General features: G+C 51.5%; 3 protein-coding genes across 4 annotated transcripts; all 3 read right to left on the reverse strand.

The window, feature by feature from the left end:
* Positions 1 to 614: 614 nt before the first annotated feature.
* LOC120322494 (ankyrin repeat domain-containing protein 7-like) lies at positions 615 to 3,020 on the reverse strand (the record flags this gene model as incomplete). Its single annotated transcript, XM_039377939.1, has 5 exons — positions 2,566 to 3,020; positions 2,031 to 2,145; positions 1,608 to 1,781; positions 1,413 to 1,519; positions 615 to 705 (listed from the first exon to the last, which is right to left on the reverse strand). Coding segments are annotated over exons 1-5 (705 nt in total), but the record flags the coding sequence as incomplete, so codon positions are not given.
* A 4,397-nt stretch (positions 3,021 to 7,417) lies between these two features.
* On the reverse strand, positions 7,418 to 11,712 carry LOC120322497 (ankyrin repeat domain-containing protein 26-like). Of its 2 annotated transcripts, none has more exons than XR_005562254.1 (5): positions 11,658 to 11,712; positions 10,185 to 10,466; positions 9,273 to 9,508; positions 7,785 to 8,600; positions 7,418 to 7,696 (listed from the first exon to the last, which is right to left on the reverse strand). XR_005562254.1 is itself a non-coding variant. In XM_039377942.1 (5 exons), the coding sequence occupies exons 1-4, from the start codon at positions 11,709 to 11,711 to the stop codon at positions 8,411 to 8,413; spliced, it is 762 nt and encodes a 253-aa protein (XP_039233876.1). In that variant the 5' UTR covers position 11,712; the 3' UTR covers positions 7,418 to 7,696; positions 8,388 to 8,410. The 2 variants fall into 2 exon arrangements, 1 of the variants encoding a protein (XP_039233876.1); XM_039377942.1 differs by having other exon boundaries at positions 8,388 to 8,600.
* An 876-nt stretch (positions 11,713 to 12,588) lies between these two features.
* Positions 12,589 to 23,377, reverse strand: LOC120322495 (ankyrin repeat domain-containing protein 26-like). The gene is made up of 9 exons (XM_039377940.1): positions 22,923 to 23,377; positions 22,391 to 22,505; positions 21,968 to 22,141; positions 21,773 to 21,879; positions 20,975 to 21,065; positions 14,360 to 14,535; positions 14,096 to 14,189; positions 13,351 to 13,632; positions 12,589 to 12,816 (listed from the first exon to the last, which is right to left on the reverse strand). Exons 1-9 carry the CDS (start codon positions 23,138 to 23,140, stop codon positions 12,589 to 12,591), a joined length of 1,485 nt encoding a protein of 494 aa, XP_039233874.1. The 5' UTR covers positions 23,141 to 23,377.
* Between the last annotated feature and the right edge of the window lie 310 nt (positions 23,378 to 23,687).

Here is a 23,687-nt window from a genome sequence, read left to right on the forward strand (position 1 = left end):
AGTTCATCTTCCTAAAGGAAGGCGTCTGGCAAGTGGCAGAGGCCAAGTGCTCTGGCACATGTGCTCTGGAGCCCAGGATTGCACCAGGGCAGCACGGGGAGTTTTCTTCAGTGGGAAAGACCCGCACTGTAGTGCAGAGAGAGGCGCCCAGCAGCCCCTGAGCAGGAAGCAGTGGATGCCTGAGGAGAGGCAGTTCTGCTTCAGTGGGGTGGGGCCAGGAAGGGTGGCATCACTGACGAACTGATGACCACCATTTCAGCAAAGGCAGCCAGGTGAACTGCTCCACAGACCGCCCCTGGAGTCGAGAATGGAGCCAGGGCTGCGTGGGGAGTCTTCTTAAAGCAGGAAGACCTCCAATGGAGCAGAAAGACAGGAACCCCAGCCCCCCTGAGCGGTAAGGAGTGAAACCCTAAGGAGAGGCAGCTCTGCCTCAGCATGGCGGGTTGTGGGGCAGGGGGCCGGAGGGACAGAGGCAGATCAAAACCCGATGGAACTACTGCTTCCTTAGGTCTCTGTCATAGTGGCTCCCAGAATACTGTTTTGTCCCTTTTTGTGATGGAGAGGAAGCAACAAGCACCCCCAGGTTTATCCCTGTGGGGACAGGCTTTCCATACCTCCACGTCAGCCCTGTCCAACTCCTCCTGCAAGCGCAGATTATCTTCCTCCAGGTGAGCCTCATGGCTTCCAGGAACCACAAGAGCAGTCCTAAAGCATCCAAAAGTTCATCGGAAACATGTCTCATCCTGCATCATTTTTCCCCTGCTTGCTCCCAAAAGACCTCTTCCCCCCTTTCCTACAAGCTCCGGGAAAGCAAAGCCAAGTCCATGCAAGCACTGGAGAATTTCTCTTAGAAGGGGCCTCCCTGAAGCAGCCTCAACTACCAGCTCAGGCCGTGCTCTTCAGGGCTCCTTGCACTGCTCTTCAAAGGCCCCACCGATGCAGCTGCACAAACTCCCGGGGCAAGCCCTTCGACCCCCTGACCATCTCCATGGCAGCAAGTTTTCTCCTTCGGTGTGCTCGGAGCCCCTCGTGTCCCCTGGGACCGTGTTGCTTCTCTTTCCCCCAACGCTTCCCTTCAGAGCACTTCACGCCCCAACTCTGCCGTGCCTTAAACCCCCCTGGCCTGCAGAGCAGCCACGCTGCTGAGCTACTGGCAAGTTTCCCCATGGCTCTGGCTCTGGGGGGGGGAAGGGCACCACAGACAAGGCTTTCTTGCAGACCTCAGGGGGCAAAGGGTGAGAGCCCCAAAGCTACGAGAGCAGCCAAGTGCAGACCTGCATTTACCAGTCACCCAGGGAACTGCTTTCACGGGGCTCCTCCTTCTTTTGCCCAGCTCATTGCCACGCCCCTCGTCTCACTCACACTTGCAGACCACCCAGAAGGCCCGGGTGCTCTTTTGACAAAGCCCTCACCTTTCCCACTGGCCTTGAGCGTGCCTGACAGCTGCTTTTTTCACAAGGCACTCCACAATCTCCTCATGCTGTTGCAAGGCTGCAAGTTTCAAGGGGGTAAATCCCCACTAAAAGGAGAAAGAATCCCCATTAGAAAGACACAGACAAGCTCTGCAGCTCTTGGAAAGAGCAGCTTTACCCACATGCCAAGGTTACCTGGTTCTGAGCATCACTCTTGGCATGATGCTCCAGTAACAGCCCTGCTACAGCTGTGTTTTTAGACAGGACAGCCAGGTGAAGGGCAGTGTTGCCGTCCGCGTCTGCCAGATTGGGGTCGGCACCGTGTTCCAGCAGAACAGCAACACATTCTTCCTGCTCCTGCTGGACTGCCTGGCAACAACACACCAAAAGGGAAAGACTTCCAACTTTTACATCCATCCCCCTCTCCCACAACTCCCTCAGCTCCTGAGTGCTGCCATAGAAGACCATCTGCAAAGATCAGCTAACAGAGGCTGTGCCGTGCCCATTGCAATAGGTGTGTTTCTATGGCCCTGCCCTGCAAGGAATCCTGCCAGACACCTCCCCTTTAACACCCCAGCACTAAGCCCCACCTCCAAGCTCAGAAGGCATTCCACACACCTTCATCAGGGCCGTTCTCTTGAAGCTGTCAGCGAGGTTGGGCTGGCTGTTCTTTCTTAGCAGATATCTCACGACATCTGCATGGCCATTGGCCGAAGCCAGATGCAGAGGTGTCCTAAAAATTAAACAGACGCTCTTAACCCAGACAGACAAAGGACGAGCCCAAGCTGTGTCTCTACCCAGCACCCTGGGGACCCTGCTCCGACTCTGCTCCTCCTGCTGCTGCTGCTGCTGCTGCTGCTGCAATGCTGCGCTGACCAGCCAGAGGGCAGAAGAGAACAGGTGACGGCTGAGCAGCTGCAGAACAGCCCTGCAGAGAGACCACGGCCAAGCGGCAGGTGGGCAACACGCCTTTCCAACAGCGCTGGAGCCCGGCCGGCAGCTCCGAGCAGTGAAAAGCTCAAGAGTTCCCTCTCCCAGCTGACAGGGCAAATCTCATTTTTCAAGCCTTATCCCTAAGAGAGGGCTGCCGAGGACTACTGCAGCTTGGCTCAGGAGCAGCCAAGGTGTGCCATCAGCGTGGCCCAGAACTCACCGCATCTCCTGGTCTGGCCTGTCGATGCCGACTACCTTCATGTACCAGCGCCAGCGCCTCAGCCAGCCCAGGTCCCCGCGGGCGGCCGCGCGGTGCAGCCTGCCCAGCCCCTGCTCCCGGAGCTGGGAGGCGCTGCTGGAGCTGGTGGCAGCCCAGGGCTGCCCACTGCTGCTGCTGGAGGGCGACTGCCGTCGCTTCTTGCTCAGAAGCCACGGCATGGCCCTGCTTGCAGCTCCCAGCAGCAGGAGTGCAAGAAGCCCCCGGCGGGCTGCCGGGAGCCAAGTGGGGATGAGGAATGGGACGAGGGCGAGGTTTAGGGGGAGGGTGACAAAGGGGACAAGGGTGAGAATAAGGACGGGCACGGGGTAGAAAGCACAAGGCAGACGAGGTCGCCCTGCGCAACGGTCGTGGCCTGCAGCTGCCAAGACGGCGATGCAGGCGCGCAATGCTCCCAGAGCGGGATGTGCTGCTGCTCCCCGAGAGGCTACAGCAGCTCTGGGCGCCGGCTGTGGGCACCAACAAAGCCGTGCCCGACTGGCGCCTGTGGCGTCACAATGGCTGGTGGAAGGCTCAGCACGTCAGCGTGGGGTGTGACAGAGGCCACGGGGCAGGGTGGGGCCGGGCGGGACAGGGCAGGGCGGGGCAGGTGTGAGGGGGCTCTGCTGGGCCTTGTGGGAAGGAGGCGGCCTGGGCCTTGTGAGGGCGGTCGGCGGGAGTGGGCACTGCCCCGCCTCAGGGCGCCCCGGGGCAGGGCCCGGGACGCTCCCACTGGGCCGCAGGCTGCGGTAGGCGCTGGAGCAGCTCCCGCATCACCCGCTCTGGCTTTTTGCTTCAGCCTGGAGCCGGGCTGCCTCTGGACACACCTCCATCAAATGAGGCTCAGCATGAAGTGACATCCCAGCCCAAGCAGGCGGGGGCCACCACAGCTCTCAAGAAATGCCCACCCAGTGCTCCAAGCCCACCAGACCAGACTTCCAGGACAATTCCCCAACTCCTTTCTCTTGTCCTGTTATTGTTGTGGCGGTCAATAAAAGAAAATATGCAGACAGTCTACTTCCAAGCAACAAGACAGGAGAGGAAAGAACCTTTATTGGAACAGAACACTGACTCTTATAGCCCTGGGCACAACATACATGTTAAACTACCATTGGTGTTTTTTCATAAACGTATATCACAATTGGCTGCCCTGCATCACACCATGATGATTCAGCATTTACAGACTTACAGTGACTTGTTTAACTCTGCCTGCCTTCCCACAGACTTGTTTTCAACCCTGACATTGTCCCTCTTGAAGAGCAGACACCTCGCCCCCCCTCCCCCTTGCAACTGCTCTCACCTGCTGCTTTGCCAGATGCCAACAGTCAGTTTCTGCTCTGATGCTCCACCAGCCAACAGGCAGCACACAGCAGGGCAGCAAGAAACTTTCAAACACATCTTGTCCCACTTGGTCCAATGACAACACCAAGTGAAGGCCCACAACTTCTGCACCAGCTTGCTCAGGGGAGGGACGTTACAATGGACCGCAAGCGGGCTGAAGAAATTTCCCTTTTTCTTTGCGGGTGTATCGGGGCTTAATTAGATGTCGATACTTTTGGTCTCTCTTTGGCCCAACCGCCTGGGAGGGTCTATCCTTTTCCTGCCAACTTAGGAGAAAACAAGCACTGAGAAACGGCAACTTCGTCCTTGAAGGAAGTGTTTTGGACAAACTACAATTAATTGGTGTCTTATTATTGCCTGATTGCCTTCCAAGGGCATTTGAAGAAAAAAGGGAACAGGAGGGTGATGGAGTACGCCCCCAGACTCATTTAGAAAAGACCCCCTGAAGTACAGCGCGCAAGCGCGGGGGGGATTCCAAAGGACACATGCGTGTGCAGAAGGGGCACCGCTTCCAGAACGTTGGGAGGGACCGAAGGCCTCTGGCTGGGCGGTGCTAACCACACCTGCCCAGGTGGACATCGCCAATCAATTGGATAAAAAGCGGATGGCTCGTGCTCGGCAGACGCAAGCTTCACATCAAAGGACAACGTTGCCTTTGGCGGGCACGCCCGCTATCTTGTGAGCCTGCCGACTCTCCCAGAATGCAGCTTCTGCTCTGGGCAATTCTAGGCCTTCTGGGTCGGGAAGATAACTTCAGAAGCAACACCTGGGCAACTGGGGGAGTCGTACTGAGGGCTTATTTTTCTCCTCCTTCCTCTCTCTTGGGGTTTTTTCCTTTTGTTGGCCACCTCTTGGGAATAGAGATTGTTTGGGTTGAGATTTCAACGGTGTATGGTTTCAGCTTCAGCATCCTTCCCAACTTTCCCTCTTACAGCGGGCTACAAACCCATCCGCTTCCCACAGGATCAGGGAGTTGCCTGTGTTTTATGGCTACCACAAGCTCACCCATTATCTTCTGCCCAGAACACAAAGAGGAGGGCTCAAAAGCACTGGAAGACTCTGGCAACCCAGTAGTAGCAATAGCTCACCTGTAGGCCAGGATCTTAACACGACTGTGCTTCAAGCCTTCACGGAGGAAGGGGACGCATTTGCCTGGCCTCTGGGATGGGCTGAAGATGCAGCTGTGAGCAGAGCTGAAGGGAGCAGAGGAGAGCTCTGGCTCGGCCTTCAGGTCTGGCTTCTCTTTCAGCCTTGAAGATTTCTGCCGCACTGATTTGCACTCAGACCAAGGGCAGAGAGAGAAGTCTAAACTCCCGGCCCAGGAAGAAAGCCTTAATAAACCTTCAAAAATAGGACTCTCCTCATCCCTCCCACCTAGGTCCAAAGAGCTCCAATTCTGTCACCAAACGCAGCAGTTCTCCTCAAATGTCGGGACAGTTCTGGCAGCCAGGCCCTTTCTGCCCAAGCTGGACAGGTCCCCACCTGTCCCAGAGGCAAGCAGAGGGAAGAAGAGGGGACAGCCTTGGGATCGGGGAATGGCAGAAGCAAAGCCGGCAGGGGCAACAGAAGAAAACAAGGACACCTACTAGACTCTTCAGTTTATTCAAGACCAAGTTGGCATAAGAACACCTAGCGGGAGCCAAGAGCCTCCTCACAGACTGAGATTGTTCAGACTCAAATTGTTGACAAGATGTTCCAGCCCAGTTGAGTAGAGAACCAGACTCGTAGTTTTGGTCTTATTTCCTGCTCGGCTCGTTCTTCCACATCCCTTTTCTATTGTTCTGTTTGGCTGTAAACTTCACTTCAACCTTAAGTTCAAACCTAAAAGGGCCGGTATTCCGAGCAGGAGATTCCAAGTTAAAGATCTTCAATCAGCTAAAGGGAGAGACAGCTTTCAGGCAAACCTTCAAACTAGGCTCCAGGATCATTCCATAGATCCCTCTCCTGAATCATTTGGGCAACCTATGGAAAATAGCATCCTGCAGTCCTCTGAAGGATCCTTAGGCTTCTCCTTCAAGAAGAACAAGGGCTGCTTGGATGAAAACAATCAAGAGATCCAGGATTTGTGGAGGAAAAAGAGAACTGCCCACCGAGCACACCTTGCTCAGCCATCTGCTCATGGAAGAAAAGCGGCCTTTCGTCTCGCAGGCAGCAACCTCCAACAGCAACTTCGTGACATCCAAAACAAGGGGTGGATCAATCTAGCAGGAAAAATTCAGTTATGCGCAGATACGGGTGATCACAGAGGATTCTAGGAGGCCTTGAAAACAGCATATGGACCGACAGACCAGGCCCAAAGCCCTCTACTCAGCGCAGATGGTCAAATGCTTCTCACAGGTGAAACCGCCGTTCTAAATCGATGCTCTGAACACTTTCAGACTCTTTTCAGGACCAACCGTGTAGGTCAAGACTCAGCAATTCAGTCCATTACACAACAACCCGTGAAGAATGAATTGGATGCTGCCCCTACTAGGGGAGAAAACAGGTTACCAAAGGCATCGAGAGCTTTCGGAAGACTCCATAAAAGAGTCTGGCGAAATAATCATCATCATCATCATGGCCAGGTTTCGCGAACGAAGATTTGGGAAGGGATCTACCCACGTCTGTTACAAGCGCGTTGGTGGCTAAAAAGGCCAACACGAGATAGACACGGCCGGTTGCAAAAGGCACAGCAGAAAGACTCCTTAGGAGATATATTCTGCAAGGCATGATTCTTTCTGCGTTGTCTTTTCTCCTCAAGAGTGATCCTGCGTGCTTTCTCAAAAGCATCAGCAGCGTTAAAGGTAGTGTGTCTCCAGACCTCCCGACTGGAGGCCAGAGTAGACCAGTTATGTTGATCAATATGGCCAAGGCTGAGAGGTTGTTTCGGGGAGTCCTTGTAAATAAACAACTGAAGAAAAGTACAAAGATCAGGGTTTACAGAGCCATAGTGCTGTCTACTCTCTCAGATGGGTCCGAATCATGGCTCATTTACCGCCACCACCTGCGACTCCTCGAACGCTTCCATCAACACTGTCTCCGTACAATCCTAAACATCCGCTACTCAGATTACGGAACTAATACGTCCGTTCTACAACAGGCAGCAATTACCAGCATTGAGGCCATGTTGCTGAGAACACAGCTGCGTTGGGCAGGGCACGTCTCCAGGATGGAGGACTACCGCCTCCCTAAGATCGTGATCTATGGCAAACTTGCCACTGGCTGCCGCAAGAGAGGAGCCCGCAAAAGGAGACACGAGGACTCCCTGAAGCAACATCTCAGCCTTGGCCACATTGGTCTCCAGCACTGGTCTACTCTGGCCTCCAATCGAGAGGTCTGCAGACACACTGTCTCTAACGCTGCTGCTTCCTTTGAGAACGCACGCAGGATCACCATCGAAGAGAGAAGACAACGCAGAAAGAATCGTGTCTTGCCGATCCCATCCAAGGAGTCTTTCTGCTGTGCCTTTTGCAACCCATCTTGTCTGTCTCGCATTGGCCTCTTTAGCCACCAGCACGCTTGTAGCAAATGTGGGGAGAGCCCTTCCAAATCTTCATTGGCCAAGCCTAGCCATGATCTGGCTGCCATCCACCACACTGGTCTCCAAATGAGGCTGGAGCTTTGCCAGCTCTTCTTGCAGCTGGCATTTGCTCTTCTCCAGGTTTTCCCACTTCCCACGCAGGCTAGACAGCTCGTCTTGCAAACCCTGACTTGTGGCTTCCAGCTGCGTGCGCTTTTGACATTCCCTCTCCAGCTGCTGGGAAAGTTCAGCAACCTGCAGACAGAAAGAACAAAAAAAGAACTCAGCGGGATGGAAAGGCAGTGAATTCCGGGAAAACCCCAAAAGGGGACCTTAAAGGGACCTTAAAGATCATCCGCTTCCAAGCCTCCTGCTTGCCCATGCCTCAATCCCATGCTACGCGCCTGTCCCGCTGATTACAACTCCTGGCGGGTGGTTTCCACGTCTCCTGCTATCATGCTCTGCATTCTGGCAGGGATGTGCTATCACACTGACTGCTGACTACAGGGCATACTCGGACCAGCGGTATTGCAGAGCTTGCAGCATTGCTGCAAAATTAGAAGGCCGTGAAGACTTCCCAAGGAGTAGGGAGCTCTGCTGTTTCATGGAGGAAGACGTAGCAGGAACTACACCAGCAAATGCCTCCTATCCAGAGTAACATATTAAAGCAAGGTCCAGGGAAGAAACTGCTAGAACGAAGATTACTGATGAAGAAAAAGGTGTCTCACAGATGTCTGGTGGCATTTGGCACTCACGGTGACATCAGCCATTTCAAATAGGTCACACACACCCTCCGTGTCAATTTAGTGGAGAACTTAGGGGGGAGGTTCCTGCGCCACAGTGCTCTTTCCCACGGTTTCTCTTGTCAAAGAATGGAGTTCCACAGCTCATTGCTTCCAGTTCCGTATTTTTGGGCCTTGGACCACTCTGGAAAATTTGGACAAACCTGATGACCAGAAGTCTTCCACTTTACCACAGATGCCTGAGACCCAGGCTTCTGCTCGGTCCCAAACTGATGCCATGACGTCCCAGGCCAGTTGAATCCAGAAGTGGACTTGCAGTCAGGTGTCCGATGACGGCACTGCTTGGGACTGCAGATCTGCTTCTGTGGCGCTCCCAAAGGAGCTTGGTGTTGGCCTCTGCAAGTCTCTCATTAGCTCTGAAACATTCACAAGCACACACAGAGTCATCTTTGGCAGGAAGGCTTTCGCAAAGTTACCCTCCACGGCCTTCACTATTACCCCGCTTCTAAAAGCCAAGGGCATGAAGAGCGTCCAAACCCAGCACATCCTTTGATCGGAGCTTGTTCCCAGGGCCTGTTTCTAAGAAATCAAGTGCAAGGAGCAGACAGTGTCACCTCCAGAAGAACTCTGGCCTACCCTGGTTTTCTCAAGGAAAGCTCAACCCTCAGACCCGCTACCAAAACAGAAGCCAAACAAGAGCCTTCTTAGTTTGGATTCACAGAATCCAACTCTCTTCTCCGAGAGGCCTCTCCTCGTTCAAACAGGAAAGGGCACAAGATTCGTCTTTTCTCTCCCCCACGGGATGAGGAGATTAGAGACTGGCAAAAAGACTGCCTGCTAAAACAGCAGCAACTTGAAAAAGACACCAGCAATGCCAGAGTGGCGCTACTGTGCTGTTACTGCTGGAACTCTAAAGAGAAAGGAAGACAGGTCTGATGAAGGCAAGGTCTTAAGGAACTTTCCCCACAAAGATGCCACGTTCTGCTTTCACACCTGACGCTGGCCAGATGTAGAAAAGGGATTTAAGAAGGAAAATGCACGAGGAAAAAGGAGTCTCTTAGTAGCAGTCCAAAAAAGCAGGGACTTACCTTTCCAGTCTCTTGGCTAGGCTTTTTCTGCTTTTTGCTTCCACCACATACAGCTCTTTATACTTTTCCACTTCTGCCTGGGTGGATTCTTTTTGAAAAGGTCTTTCTGCTTGGTTGCTTCTTATCCTTCCCAGTGCACGGTCAAGATCTCTAATTCTCTCTTCTAACTGGTTTTTCAGGGAGTCCAGATGACTGCTTCGGATTTTTTCTAATGTGTCCTGGTGGGCTGCCTGTGCCTGAAGGAGACAGTGCACCTTCAACCACCACAAGAAAAAGAGAGCTCTGCCCAGCACAAAATTGCACACACCCACTTTCAAGGGCCCAGCCCTACTCAGAGAGGCGGCTCTGCCTCCTCACTCCCAGCAGCAATCAAGGCAGAACCCAGCAGCTACCAAGGCAAACAATTCTTTGCAGTGGGAAAGAAGACCAAACTAGCACTCTTATTCAAAGCTACTAAGGAAGACACACTGTATCTGTAGGACAGAGCACAGCGAAAAGGATTCTTCAAAGACAAGAAGAGCATCCCCCACCCCTGTCATTTAAGTGACTCCTTTGCAGAGCACCTTTTCCCCCCTACAAGGACAAAGCAGCACCTCTAGGTCTGGCCATGACAGCTGCAAGTTGCCAAACCCATTCAAGGATGAGCAGCGAGAACCAGAGCAGCCCACAGAGATACCCCCCAAGCACTGCAAAGTGCCAGTCTGCCTCGGGCAGCCTTTGCATTCAGGGACCTGCCGGCACGTGACACACCCACGGCAGCACTCCTGCCCAACCAGATTGCCTTCTCCCACTGCCTTCAGCAAAGACAGAAGCTAACCCACAGAATACAGGAGCAAAAGAAAAACACCAAACCCCATGGCCACAACAGAAGTTTACGTAGCGCCTGTGGACGCTGGGGAGAAATTCACTTACTTGCAAAAACTCATTGACTTCCTGGAGTTTTTGTCTGAGTTCCCGGTCGGCTTGCTCTTCCACCTCTTTTTTCCACTGTTCCAGTTGGCTGCGATCCACCAAGTCAGTCTCCAAATGATGCCGGAGTTTTGCCAGCTCTTCTTGCAGCTGGCATTTGTCCATCTCCAGGTTCTCGCACTTCCCACGCAGGGTAGACAGCTCGTCTTGCAAATCTTGATTTTTGGCTTCCAGCTGCGTGCACTTTTGACATTCCCTGTCCAGCTGCTGGGAAAGTTCAGCAACCTGCAGGCAGAAAGAAAAAAACAGGAACTCGGCGGGATGGAAAGGCAGTGAATTCTGGGAAGACCTCAAAAGGGGGCGGCCAGGGAGTCTATATTCATCATCTGCTGCCTCAGGACTAGAAACAAAGTCCAACCAGCCTCTTCTTTTCCAGCAAGAACAGCTTTCCCATCATTTGTCATAGGATTCCTCAGCTTCCCATCCTTTCCGAGTTCCTCCTGCAAAACTGCTCCAAGCTTCTGCACTCCAAAGGAATCACTGCAAAGGCAGGAAGCCATTCTACAGCGATGCCTTCCAAACCCAAGCGTGGCTGACAGACGCCGCTTTAGCAACGGATCCGAGCGACCAGTGGAGAAGGAGATGAGAGGTTCCGTGTCACTACCGCAGAGGCAGAGCAGCCTCAAAAGCACTGCTGGGAACAGTCCTTCTGGCTCCCCGCCACAGGATGGGCTGAAACAGCTCCCTGTGAGCAATAAGTGACAGATTTTCCCCTGGGAGGCACCTGTCCTCATTGGGCCCTGGGCAGCAACAACACTGTTGAGAAAAGCAAAACCTCAAGTGCCTCCTGCTCAGCTCCTGCCTGAGACAGGGCTCAGGGGCTGATCGTGCCCTGCCACTGACAGCGCTGTTCCTCCCCTCTCTCCCAGAGCAGCAATTCATCTGTCACACCCAGAGGACGCTGTCACAGCCTCCCTCAAGCTGCAGCCAGGCCTCAGCTGGGCCCCACTGCTCTCAGCCCATGCACGTGATGTCCTGCAAGGACCTGCCCATCCCTCAGGCCCAGCCGGGGGATCTGCACTCTTGGCTGACCCCGCTCACTGTCAGCGGACCTGTTCTGCTCTTCCTGCTCAGGGCCTGTGGCACGGCTCCCTGGCCCCTCAGCTCACGCACCCTGCCAGGCTGGTTGCCACTCTCGCCTCGCCCTTCCTCTGCAGGACAGCCTGGCCTCCATCAGCCCTTACACCTACTGCTTTGTCCTTAACATTTCCATCTTTCCCCAGAAGGAGAACTACCTCCGGATTACTTAGAGTCATCTCCCACTGCAACAGCAGAAGGAGCATTAAGAAAAGCCCATCACACCCAAAATGCAGACAAGGGAAAAAAATCATCACCATGACAAGAAATAGAGGGAAAGCATCTCCCAGCTTTCAAAAGAAGGAACAACCAAAAAGCCCCACCCAGAGCCAGGCTCACCTCTCTTCGTAATCTGTCAACTTCCTTGACCTTTTCAGAATAACTCTTCTTCATTTCCTCCAACTGGGACTGGCTTTCTTTCTCTTCATTAAGCCTGACTTTCCTCCTCTCTAGCCTCAGAAGCTTTTCCAACCTGCACAGCAAATTAGTTAAGAAAACCATGAAACACAGGAACAACCAGCCTTTCCCCCACAGTCTCACAGAAACGCCACAGACAGCATCCAAGCCTAGAAGGGCTTGGCTTGGCAGGGACCTTAAAGATCATCTCGTTCCAAGCCTCCTGCTGTGGCCAGGGACACCTTCCACGAGACCAGGTTGTTCACAACCCCATCCAACCTGGCCTTGAACACTTCCGGCCATGGGACATCCACAGCTTCTCTGGGCAACCTGTTGCAGGTCCTCACCACCCTCACAGGAACCAATCTCTTCCTAGGATCAAATCTAAACCTACTCTCTTTCCGTTTGAAGCCATTCCCCCTTGTCCTCTCCCCACATGCTCTTTGAAATGCACTCTCTTCATCCTTCTTGTAGGCTCCCTTCACACACCGAAAGGCCACCAGTAGGTCACCCCAAAGCCTCCTCTTTTCCAGGCTGAAGTATTGCAATTGACCCAGCCTTTCCTCAGAGGAGAGCTGCTCCATCTTTCTAACCACCTTGCTGGCCTCCTCTGGACTCAGCTTGGCAGCTCCCAGGGCCCTCCTTTCTACCCCTTTCAAAGATGGGCACAGTGAGTTTCCCTTTTTCCCATCACCTGGGACTTCGCCTGACTGCCACGACTTTTCAAATATCAAGGAGAATGTCTTGGCAACTCCATCAGACCCTGCTGGCCAATGGAGGGCAATAATGCTGGCCAGATGGAGAAGATGGATTTCCAAGGAAAATGCAGGAAGAAAAAGGAGTCTCTTATTACCACTCCAAAAAAAGCAGGGACTTACCTTTCCACTTTCTTGGCTAGGCATCTTCTGGTTTTCACTTCCTCCAGATACAGGTCTTTGTACATCGTCATTTCTGCCTGCGTTGCTTCTTTACGAGAAGCACTCTCTTGTTGGGTTCTTTTTACCCTGTCCAATTCACTTTCGAGGCCTCTAATTCTGTCTTCCAACTGGATTCTCACGGAATCACAATGACTCTCTCTGATTTGTCCTAATCGGGCCTGTGCCTGAAGGAGACAGTGCACCTTCAACCACCACAAGAAAAAGAGAGCTCTGCCCAGCACAAAACTGCACGCACCCAGTTTCAAGGGCCCAGCCCTACTCAGAGAGGCGGCTCTGCCTCCTCACTCCCAGCAGCACGTCCACCCCCTCACCCCCACCCCTGTCATTTAAGTGACTCCTTTGCGGAGCACCTTCCCCCCCTACAAGGACAAAGCAGCACCTCTAGGTCTGGCCATCACAGCTGCAAGTTGCCAAACCCATTCAAGGATGAGCAGCGAGAACCAGAGCAGCCCACAGAGATCCCCCCCAAGCACTGCAAAGTGCCAGTCTGCCTCGGGCAGCCTTTGCATTCAGGGACCTGCCGGCACGTGACACACCCACGGCAGCACTCCTGCCCAACCAGATTGCCTTCTGCCACTGCCTTCAGCAAAGACAGAAGCTAACCCACAGAATACAGGAGCAAAAGAAAAACACCAAAACCCATGGCCACAACAGAAGTTTACGTAGCGCCTGTGGACGCTGGGGAGAAATTCACTTACTTGCAAAACGAGGCTGACGTCTTGTAGCTTTTGACTTCTTTCCTGGTCAGCTCGTTCCTCCACCTCTTTTCTACATTCTTCTCTTTGGCTGCCATCCAGCACCAAAGTCTCCAAATGATGAGTGAGTTCTGCCACCTCTTCTTGCAGCTGCCATTTGCTCTTCTCCAGGTTTTCACACTTCCCACGCAGACTGGACAGCTCTCCTTGCAAAGCCTGCTTTTGAGCCTCGAGCGGCATGCCTCTTCTAGGCTCCATGTCCAGCTGCTGGGAAAGTTCACCACCCTGGATACAGGACAAAAAAAACAGAAAAGGAAACTCAGCGGCATCTAAAGGCAGTGAATTCTGGGAAAACTTCTCAAGGGGGTGGCCATCGCAACTGTATCTCTCCTCTACTGGAAACCAGCCTAGAAAACACTTGAAAGATTCCCCGACAGAAAGAAGAAACTTTAGACCTACTTAAGAATTTGGGAGACACTCCTGGCAGCAATACTTCCGGCTCCCTTGGAGCTCAGGATGAAACTCCTCATTTAGAATCTAAGAATTCCTCCAGTGTCCAGCACAGCAAATACCCTCGGGGTAGCAGCTGGCAAAAGGACCAGGCTGCTTTCTGAGCAGCCTCTACTGGGGAGAAGGCAGAAACTGAGCTCCCCTAGGCTCTCCAGGAAAACTTCATCTGACACTTTCCCCACACAAATAGGCAACTAGACTCAAGAGTCACAAAAAGGCAAATTTAGCACCAGCTTACTGAGGCAGAGGCTTGCAGGGCTCTCGGAAGGGCTTCAACACCATCGCTTGGCTGCTGGACAGTGCCTTCCAATCTGCTCTTTTCACTTGCAAAGCTTAAGAAGAAATACAGCTCTTATTACCAGAAAATCCAATGCCAGACAAACTGTGCTAAGGAACAGAAGCCACAGCAGAAGTGTCCTTCAAAATCCCACTGACTCTCCCCTTGTTTCCACCCAATCCCCCAAAGCCACAGACCCCTCGCTTCACTGGGTTACTCTCTTACTCTTGCGCCTCTTCTTCCAGTTGTTTTACAGTCATGTTAGTCTCGCAAGATGCCAACGGGAGGTCCTGCAGTTTCTGGGAAGATGTTATTACTTCTCTTCCCTTGTCATCCAAGGCAGTCTTCAAGTCACAAACACGATGCTCAGACTGAAGATGCTTTTCTTCCTCCTCCCGCAGCTGTAAAATCACGGGAAGAATCCACAGTTGTCAGGTGAGCTTTTCCAGAGAGGAGCCAGTTGTTGCTGAAGAACTCAGGTGCTGCATGTCTGTGTGCATCCCCTCTGCCCAAAGAACTGCAATCCACTCAAGTCCCTTCAAAGCTTCACTTCTACTACCCCATGAACACAAACTGTAGGCCTTTGTCCTCTTTTACAGCAGCCTCTCCTATCCCTCCACTGCTTTCCTACAGCACGCTTCTAAGCACCGACACTGCCCCTCCGTCCTTTTTGGTCACCTGGGACACTTCCTGTATTCCCTTGCTTGCTACTCCAGGAAAAGACCAGTGAAATAGTTCATCTTCCTAAAGGAAGGCGTCTGGCAAGTGGCAGAGGCCAAGTGCTCTGGCACATGTGCTCTGGAGCCCAGGATTGCACCAGGGCAGCACGGGGAGTTTTCTTCAGTGGGAAAGACCCGCACTGTAGTGCAGAGAGAGGCGCCCAGCTGTGGAAGATATTACAGAAACCTGGTTGGTAGAGAGAGGACACATTAAAGATTCTATACCGCTGGTCTCACGCTAAAGCAAGAAAACTATTAGAAGGTCACTGATCAGTGTGTTTGTGAAACTGCTTTGTTTAAGAAACTGCAAGGCTGCATTGTCTGCTGTGAAGCTGTATTGTTTAAGAAACTGCATACGTGATAGAAAAATTAGAGCAACAGGATGGGAAAGGTAGAGAAAGTAGCAAATAGTAAATAAAGTAACTATAGCCATGAGAAAGAGGCAGCATTTGCGCAAATATAACTTAGGTAATTAGGAGCCAATGATGAGCTTGTATTTGGAATATTAATGAGCCTAATTATTAGCCTTTATAAGCATGGAGCTTACAGCAATAAAGTTGGATTAGTCATGATCAATACTGTGATCGTGTGATACTTTCCCGTCGTCCACAACAAATGGTGACCTCTGACGTGATAATTTAAAGAAACGGGGGAATCCACGGTTGGGATGGCATAGTGTCGGAGCCTTAGCAGCGAGGCTGGTCAAAAAGTCAAATTGAGGAGTGACTTGGACCTGGAACTGGTCAAAAAGTCGGCAGAATTTGCGACTTCGGACCCGGATCAAAAAGTGGGCAACTGCAACTTCGGATCCTTAAAGCGTCACTTGGGACGAGTTCCACCGTACGTGCTGCCGGACCCTGGAGGCTGCAAGAGCGCGCTAAAAATAGGTAAAAAATGGAAAGGGAAGCAGCATATAGTTTATTTTCTGAATTTTTGCAGAAAAAAGGTATTAAAGATATAGATTTAAAAAAGGAATTACCAGGATTGCTTGCTTTTGGGTATGCAAAAGGGTGTTTTATCAACCCGCATACCGTGCATTCTTTAGAAGAGTGGCGAAAGTTTGGAGATAAAATATGTGAGGCCATTCTAGAAGAGGATAAAGTTGCAAAAAAGCTGGGAAAGTTTTGGAAAGTTGTGAATGATACATTGTTACAACATGAGGCAGAAAAACGAGCTGCTGAGCAAGCTCGAGGTATGCAGCAACACAACAGAGACTGGTTCTCTATTTCCCCGACTCCCCCTGCATTTCAATCAGTTATGCTCCCAGCACAGCCGTCTGCCCCCCCTCCTAATGAAAATACGGCTCCCCCTCCTGCAACCCCTCCCGACCCTCCTGCCCCTGCAGAACCTTTAAGCAATAACGCTGATCCATTGCTGGAGCCACCAGCACCCCCTCCTCCTGCTTTAGATGCTGTGATGCCTGTCCCTGGGGCAAGCACTGACCCGGCGGGGGCCATAGCCAAAGAGAGGAGAGATACATGGGCAGCGATTGCTAAACATTGCCTGTCAGAAGAATTGCAGGGGGCAGAGGGCATGGCATTTCCAGTTATTTATAATCAAATGCCAGGGGGAGGGCTAAATGCCACTATAACTCCATTAGATTGGAAACTTTTGGCACAACTGCGGAGCACTGTAAGTGAATTTGGTTTGCATGGAGAACCTGTTAAACAAATGTTAGATTATTTCTGGGCCACTCAACTTTTACTACCCTCAGATCTCCGTTCCATTTCGAGAATGATACTTACAGAACATCAGCAACTTTTGTTTAATGCTTATTGGCAAGCATATGTTAATGAAAGTGTTGCTGTGATCAGGCAACCGGGGGATCCTTTACACGGCGTTACAGCAGACGAACTAATGGGAACAGGTCCATATTCACGAACCGAAGCACAAGTACACATTGGGGCAGATAAAATTAGAGAGGCCATGGACCTTGTAAGGAGAGCATTAAATAGGGTCAAGGAGCCAGGGGGAGTGCCATTATATATGAGCTTAAAACAGGGAAGGAATGAATCTTTTGGTGAATATGTTGACAAGTTAACAGCTGCTATCACAAAAGCTGGGGTCCCAGATTATATGAAGGGGACCATGCTAAAGCAGTGTGTTTTGCAAAATGCTAACTCAATAGTTAAACAAGTAATAAATACATTAGGTCCTTATTGGACTATAGAAGAATTATTAGACAAAGTATTGCAAATACCAACAGGAGAGAATGCATTTTTAGTCAATGCTATTCAGGATTTTACTAAAGGGCTTAAAGAACAGACTCAGGACTTAGTTAAGGAGCTTAAAGAACAAGCTCAAAATTCCCAAATTCAAGTGTTAGCAGCTCTTGCACCCCTCCAGGGAAAGGCTAATAACTCCACAGATGGAAAAACTCGATCAAAGTGTTATCGATGCGGAGCTACTGGACACTTCAGAAGAGAGTGCCGAGCAACAGGAATTTGGTGCCAACAGTGTCAGAACTCCACCCACAACACTTCTGTTTGTCGGAACCGGTCGGGAAACTCACGGCAGAGCGCGAAGAATTGCAGTGGCCGCGCTCAGACACAAGTAGTCGCTGCAGCACAGATAACCCCAGCCAGCAACTTTTCACCGAACAATCCATTCCACGGACAGGAGAACAGCTGCAACCTGCCACAACCACAACCTCAGCCAATGCTTTCGGATTGCAACCTGCCACAGCCGGTAGCCTCGGATTGGATCTGGCCACGACACTAGAAGTCACTTTGCTATCCACCCAACCTCAAAAGATTCCTACTGGTATCTACGGGCCTTTGGTAATAAATAAACAAGCATTTGGGGCACTGTTGATTGGCAGATTGTCGGCTAGCCTTGCTGGATTATTTGTGCTGCCTGGATTAATTGATGCTGACTATACTGGACAGATAATGGTTATGGCATATACTATTTTTCCACCTTTAAGGATTCCTAAAGGACAACGTATTGCTCAATTAATACCCCTGCCACAGTTAGCAAAACCTTTAACCAACGACCGACAACTGATGCAACGTGGAGATCGTGGATTTGGTTCTACAAGAGGACTTACCTTACTGACACTGGATTTAAGTGAGAGGCCAAAACATAAAGTCACAATTATATGGAAAGATCAAACAAAAACACTGGATGCTTTACTAGATTCAGGAGCTGATTCCAGTATAATAGCTCCTCATTGTTGGCCTAGACACTGGCCTCTGTAACCTGCTACTACAACTGTGACTGGCATTGGGGGTGCCTCAATTGCTATGCGGACTCCTACTGTGAACATCGAGGTGGAAGGTCGTGTGGCCAGTGCTGTCCTGTCTGTTGTCCAGCTTCCACCAACAGTACAATGCTTAATCGGGAGAGATGTTTTGACACAAATTGGGATGAAACTCTCCAATGATTACCCTTTGGGGGAATAGCCATTGCTTGGTCTTTCCCAATTCCCATTACTTGGATTGTTGATACTCCAGTATGGGTTAAGCAATGGCCTTTAAAACGGGAAAGCTTGGAAACTGCTCATGAATTAGTACAAGAACAAATTGATCAAGGACACTTAAAACTTTCTACTAGTCCCTGGAATACACCTATATTTGTAATAAAGAAAAAGTCTAGAAAATATCGATTATTGCATGATCTAAGAGCAGTTAACTCACAAATGGAAGCCATGGGGGCTTTACAGCCTGGACTACCAAATCCTGCAATGCTTCCCATGGATTGGTCCTTACTGATTGTAGACTTAAAGGATTGTTTCTTTACAATTCAATTGCACCCTCGGGATACTAAACGTTTTGCTTTTACATTACCTGCTATTAACAGAGAAAGACCTGACCAACGATTTGAATGGACAGTATTACCACAAGGGATGAGGAACAGTCCAACTTTGTGTCAGCTATATGTGGATAATGCATTACAAGCCCTACGACGCAGATGGCCAGATTGTATAATTTATCACTACGTAGATGATATATTGTTTTGCCAGCCTGAGGAGTTTGTACCCGAACAAATACAAATAATTCGCAGACATTTGGAACAATATAAGTTAATAATAGCAGATGAAAAAATTCAAACGACAGAACCATGGAGATATTTGGGGTGGACTATCTCTCGACATGCTGTTATCCCACAGAAATTGGTATTTCAATCAAAATTGTGCACTGTGAATGATACACAAAAACTTCTTGGGGATTTACAGTGGTTACGCCCTGTTGTGGGAATCCCTGCTGACCTTTTAGCTGAATTGCGACCCCTATTAAAAGGAACAGACCCAACAACCAAAATTACTGTCACAAAGCACCAACAACTCATACTCCAACAAATTTTAGATTGTGTCACTCAGGGCCGTGTTCGGAGAAGACAATGGGAATTACCTTTAGAACTTACCTTTTGGGCTGACAAACGATACATTTTAGGTGCTATTACACAATCACAAACAGAAACGGAGGAGGATATAGGGGTTTTAGAATGGTTATCAACTAGCATACAACAGCCTAAAACACTTTTACAAAAAATTGAAATGTTGGCAGCCCTGATAAAAAAGGGTCGAGAGCGTGTGTTACAAATTGATGCTCAAGAGCCTGCACGTATACGATTACCAATGCAGAAAAATGATCTTGATTGGTACCTATGTACTAATGAGGGTCTTCAAGAAGCATTATTAGGACTGACATGTCCCATAATTACCAGTAGACTGCACAATGTCCCTACAGCAAATTTTTTTGCATCCATATTTGCCCCCTTTGGAACAAAAAAGAGCCTGGTTCTTGTCCAAAGAACAGCTTGTTGGGCAAGAAATCAAATGAATAGAACTTCGAAAATTCTGGGAGAATTGGCTCATGACTCTGATGAAATAAGGCATGCTGTTTTACAAAACAGAGCAGCCATAGATTTTCTATTGCTGGCTCAGGGGCATGGATGTGAAGAATTTGAAGGCATGTGTTGTATGAATCTCTCTGATCACTCTCAGTCCATCTACCAGAAACTCAGAGAAATGCAAAGTCACCTGAATGACTTTGAAGTTCAAAAAGATCCCATTAAGGGATAGCTAGCAAAATTAGGTTTAGGACCATGGCTTGCGGAGATCACTAAACAAGCAATTTTGCTTTTGCTAATACTGCTGGCTGCTTTATGCATTGTTCCTTGTGCTTTTAGATGCATTCAAAACATGCTAACAAAGGCAATGAGTGACGTGTTTTTAACATTGTCTAAACAGAGCGGGGGAAGTGTGGAAGATATTACAGAAACCTGGTTGGTAGAGAGAGGACACATTAAAGATTCTATACCGCTGGTCTCACGCTAAAGCAAGAAAACTATTAGAAGGTCACTGATCAGTGTGTTTGTGAAACTGCTTTGTTTAAGAAACTGCAAGGCTGCATTGTCTGCTGTGAAGCTGTATTGTTTAAGAAACTGCATACGTGATAGAAAAATTAGAGCAACAGGATGGGAAAGGTAGAGAAAGTAGCAAATAGTAAATAAAGTAACTATAGCCATGAGAAAGAGGCAGCATTTGCGCAAATATAACTTAGGTAATTGGGAGCCAATGATGAGCTTGTATTTGGAATATTAATGAGCCTAATTATTAGCCTTTATAAGCATGGAGCTTACAGCAATAAAGTTGGATTAGTCATGATCAATACTGTGATCGTGTGATACTTTCCCGTCGTCCACAACACCCAGCAGCCCCTGAGCAGGAAGCAGTGGATGCCTGAGGAGAGGCAGTTCTGCTTCAGTGGGGTGGGGCCAGGAAGGGTGGCATCACTGACGAACTGATGACCACCATTTCAGCAAAGGCAGCCAGGTGAACTGCTCCACAGACCTCCCCTGGAGTCGAGAATGGAGCCAGGGCTGCGTGGGGAGTCTTCTTAAAGCAGGAAGACCTCCAATGGAGCAGAAAGACAGGAACCCCAGCCCCCCTGAGTGGTAAGGAGTGAAACCCTAAGGAGAGGCAGCTCTGCCTCAGCATGGCGGGTTGTGGGGCAGGGGGCCGGAGGGACAGAGGCAGATCAAAACCCGATGGAACTACTGCTTCCTTAGGTCTCTGTCATAGTGGCTCCCAGAATACTGTTTTGTCCCTTTTTGTGATGGAGAGGAAGTAACAAGCACCCCCAGGTTTATCCCTGTGGGGACAGGCTTTCCATACCTCCACGTCAGCCCTGTCCAACTCCTCCTGCAAGCGCAGATTATCTTCCTCCAGGTGAGCCTCATGGCTTCCAGGAACCACAAGAGCAGTCCTAAAGCATCCAAAAGTTCATCGGAAACATGTCTCATCCTGCATCATTTTTCCCCTGCTTGCTCCCAAAAGACCTCTTCCCCCCTTTCCTACAAGCTCCGGGAAAGCAAAGCCAAGTCCATGCAAGCACTGGAGAATTTCTCTTAGAAGGGGCCTCCCTGAAGCAGCCTCAACTACCAGCTCAGGCCGTGCTCTTCAGGGCTCCTTGCACTGCTCTTCAAAGGCCCCACCGATGCGGCTGCACAAACTCCCGGGGCAAGCCCTTCGACCCCCTGACCATCTCCATGGCAGCAAGTTTTCTCCTTCGGTGCGCTCGGAGCCCCTCGTGTCCCCTGGGACAGTGTTGCTTCTCTTTCCCCCAACGCTTCCCTTCAGAGCACTTCACGCACCAACTCTGCCGTGCCTTAAACCCCCCTGGCCTGCAGAGCAGCCACGCTGCTGAGCTACTGGCAAGTTTCCCCATGGCTCTGGCTCTGTGGGGGGGAAGGGCACCACAGACAAGGCTTTCTTGCAGACCTCAGCGGGCAAAGGGTGAGAGCCCCAAAGCTACGAGAGCAGCCAAGTGCAGACCTGCATTTACCAGTCACCCAGGGAACTGCTTTCACGGGGCTCCTCCTTCTTTTGCCCAGCTCATTGCCACGCCCCTCGTCTCACTCACACTTGCAGACCACCCAGAAGGCCCGGGTGCTCTTTTGACAAAGCCCTCACCTTTCCCACTGGCCTTGAGCGTGCCTGACAGCTGCTTTTTTCACAAGGCACTCCACAATCTCCTCATGCTGTTGCAAGGCTGCAAGTTTCAAGGGGGTAAATCCCCACTAAAAGGAGAAAGAATCCCCATTAGAAAGACACAGACAAGCTCTGCAGCTCTTGGAAAGAGCAGCTTTACCCACATGCCAAGGTTACCTGGTTCTGAGCATCACTCTTGGCATGATGCTCCAGTAACAGCCCTGCTACAGCTGTGTTTTTAGACAGGACAGCCAGGTGAAGGGCAGTGTTGCCGTCCGCGTCTGCCAGATTGGGGTCGGCACCGTGTTCCAGCAGAACAGCAACACATTCTTCCTGCTCCTGCTGGACTGCCTGGCAACAACACACCAAAAGGGAAAGACTTCCAACTTTTACATCCATCCCCCTCTCCCACAACTCCCTCAGCTCCTGAGTGCTGCCATAGAAGACCATCTGCAAAGATCAGCTAACAGAGGCTGTGCCGTGCCCATTGCAATAGGTGTGTTTCTATGGCCCTGCACTGCAAGGAATCCTGCCAGACACCTCCCCTTTAACACCCCAGCACTAAGCCCCACCTCCAAGCTCAGAAGGCATTCCACACACCTTCATCAGGGCCGTTCTCTTGAAGCTGTCAGCGAGGTTGGGCTGGCTGTTCTTTCTTAGCAGATATCTCACGACATCTGCATGGCCATTGGCCGAAGCCAGATGCAGAGGTGTCCTAAAAATTAAACAGACGCTCTTAACCCAGACAGACAAAGGACGAGCCCAAGCTGTGTCTCTACCCAGCACCCTGGGGACCCTGCTCCGACTCTGCTCCTCCTGCTGCTGCTGCTGCTGCTGCTGCAATGCTGCGCTGACCAGCCAGAGGGCAGAAGAGAACAGGTGACGGCTGAGCAGCTGCAGAACAGCCCTGCAGAGAGACCACGGCCAAGCGGCAGGTGGGCAACACGCCTTTCCAACAGCGCTGGAGCCCGGCCGGCAGCTCCGAGCAGTGAAAAGCTCAAGAGTTCCCTCTCCCAGCTGACAGGGCAAATCTCATTTTTCAAGCCTTATCCCTAAGAGAGGGCTGCCGAGGACTACTGCAGCTTGGCTCAGGAGCAGCCAAGTTGTGCCATCAGCGTGGCCCAGAACTCACCGCATCTCCTGGTCTGGCCTGTCGATGCCGACTACCTTCATGTACCAGCGCCAGCGCCTCAGCCAGCCCAGGTCCCCGCGGGCGGCCGCGCGGTGCAGCCTGCCCAGCCCCTGCTCCCGGAGCTGGGAGGCGCTGCTGGAGCTGGTGGCAGCCCAGGGCTGCCCACTGCTGCTGCTGGAGGGCGACTGCCGTCGCTTCTTGCTCAGAAGCCACGGCATGGCCCTGCTTGCAGCTCCCAGCAGCAGGAGTGCAAGAAGCCCCCGGCGGGCTGCCGGGAGCCAAGTGGGGATGAGGAATGGGACGAGGGCGAGGTTTAGGGGGAGGGTGACAAAGGGGACAAGGGTGAGAATAAGGACGGGCACGGGGTAGAAAGCACAAGGCAGACGAGGTCGCCCTGCGCAGCGGTCGTGGCCTGCAGCTGCCAAGACGGCGATGCAGGCGCGCAATGCTCCCAGAACGGGATGTGCTGCTGCTCCCCGAGAGGCTACAGCAGCTCTGGGCGCCGGCTGTGGGCACCAACAAAGCCGTGCCCGACTGGCGCCTGTGGCGTCACAATGGCTGGTGGAAGGCTCAGCACGTCAGCGTGGGGTGTGACAGAGGCCACCGGGCACGGTGGGGCCGGGCGGGACAGGGCAGGGCGGGGCAGGTGTGAGGGGGCCCTGCTGGGCCTTGTGGGAAGGAGGCGGCCTGGGCCTTGTGAGGGCGGCCGGCGGGAGTGGGCACTGCCCCGCCTCAGGGCGCCCCGGGGCAGGGCCCGGGACGCTC

Source organism: Pipra filicauda, unplaced genomic scaffold, assembly GCF_003945595.2.
Source record: "Pipra filicauda isolate LSUMZ 115617 unplaced genomic scaffold, ASM394559v2 scaffold978_size42200_pilon, whole genome shotgun sequence".
Lineage (NCBI taxonomy): Eukaryota > Metazoa > Chordata > Aves > Passeriformes > Pipridae > Pipra > Pipra filicauda.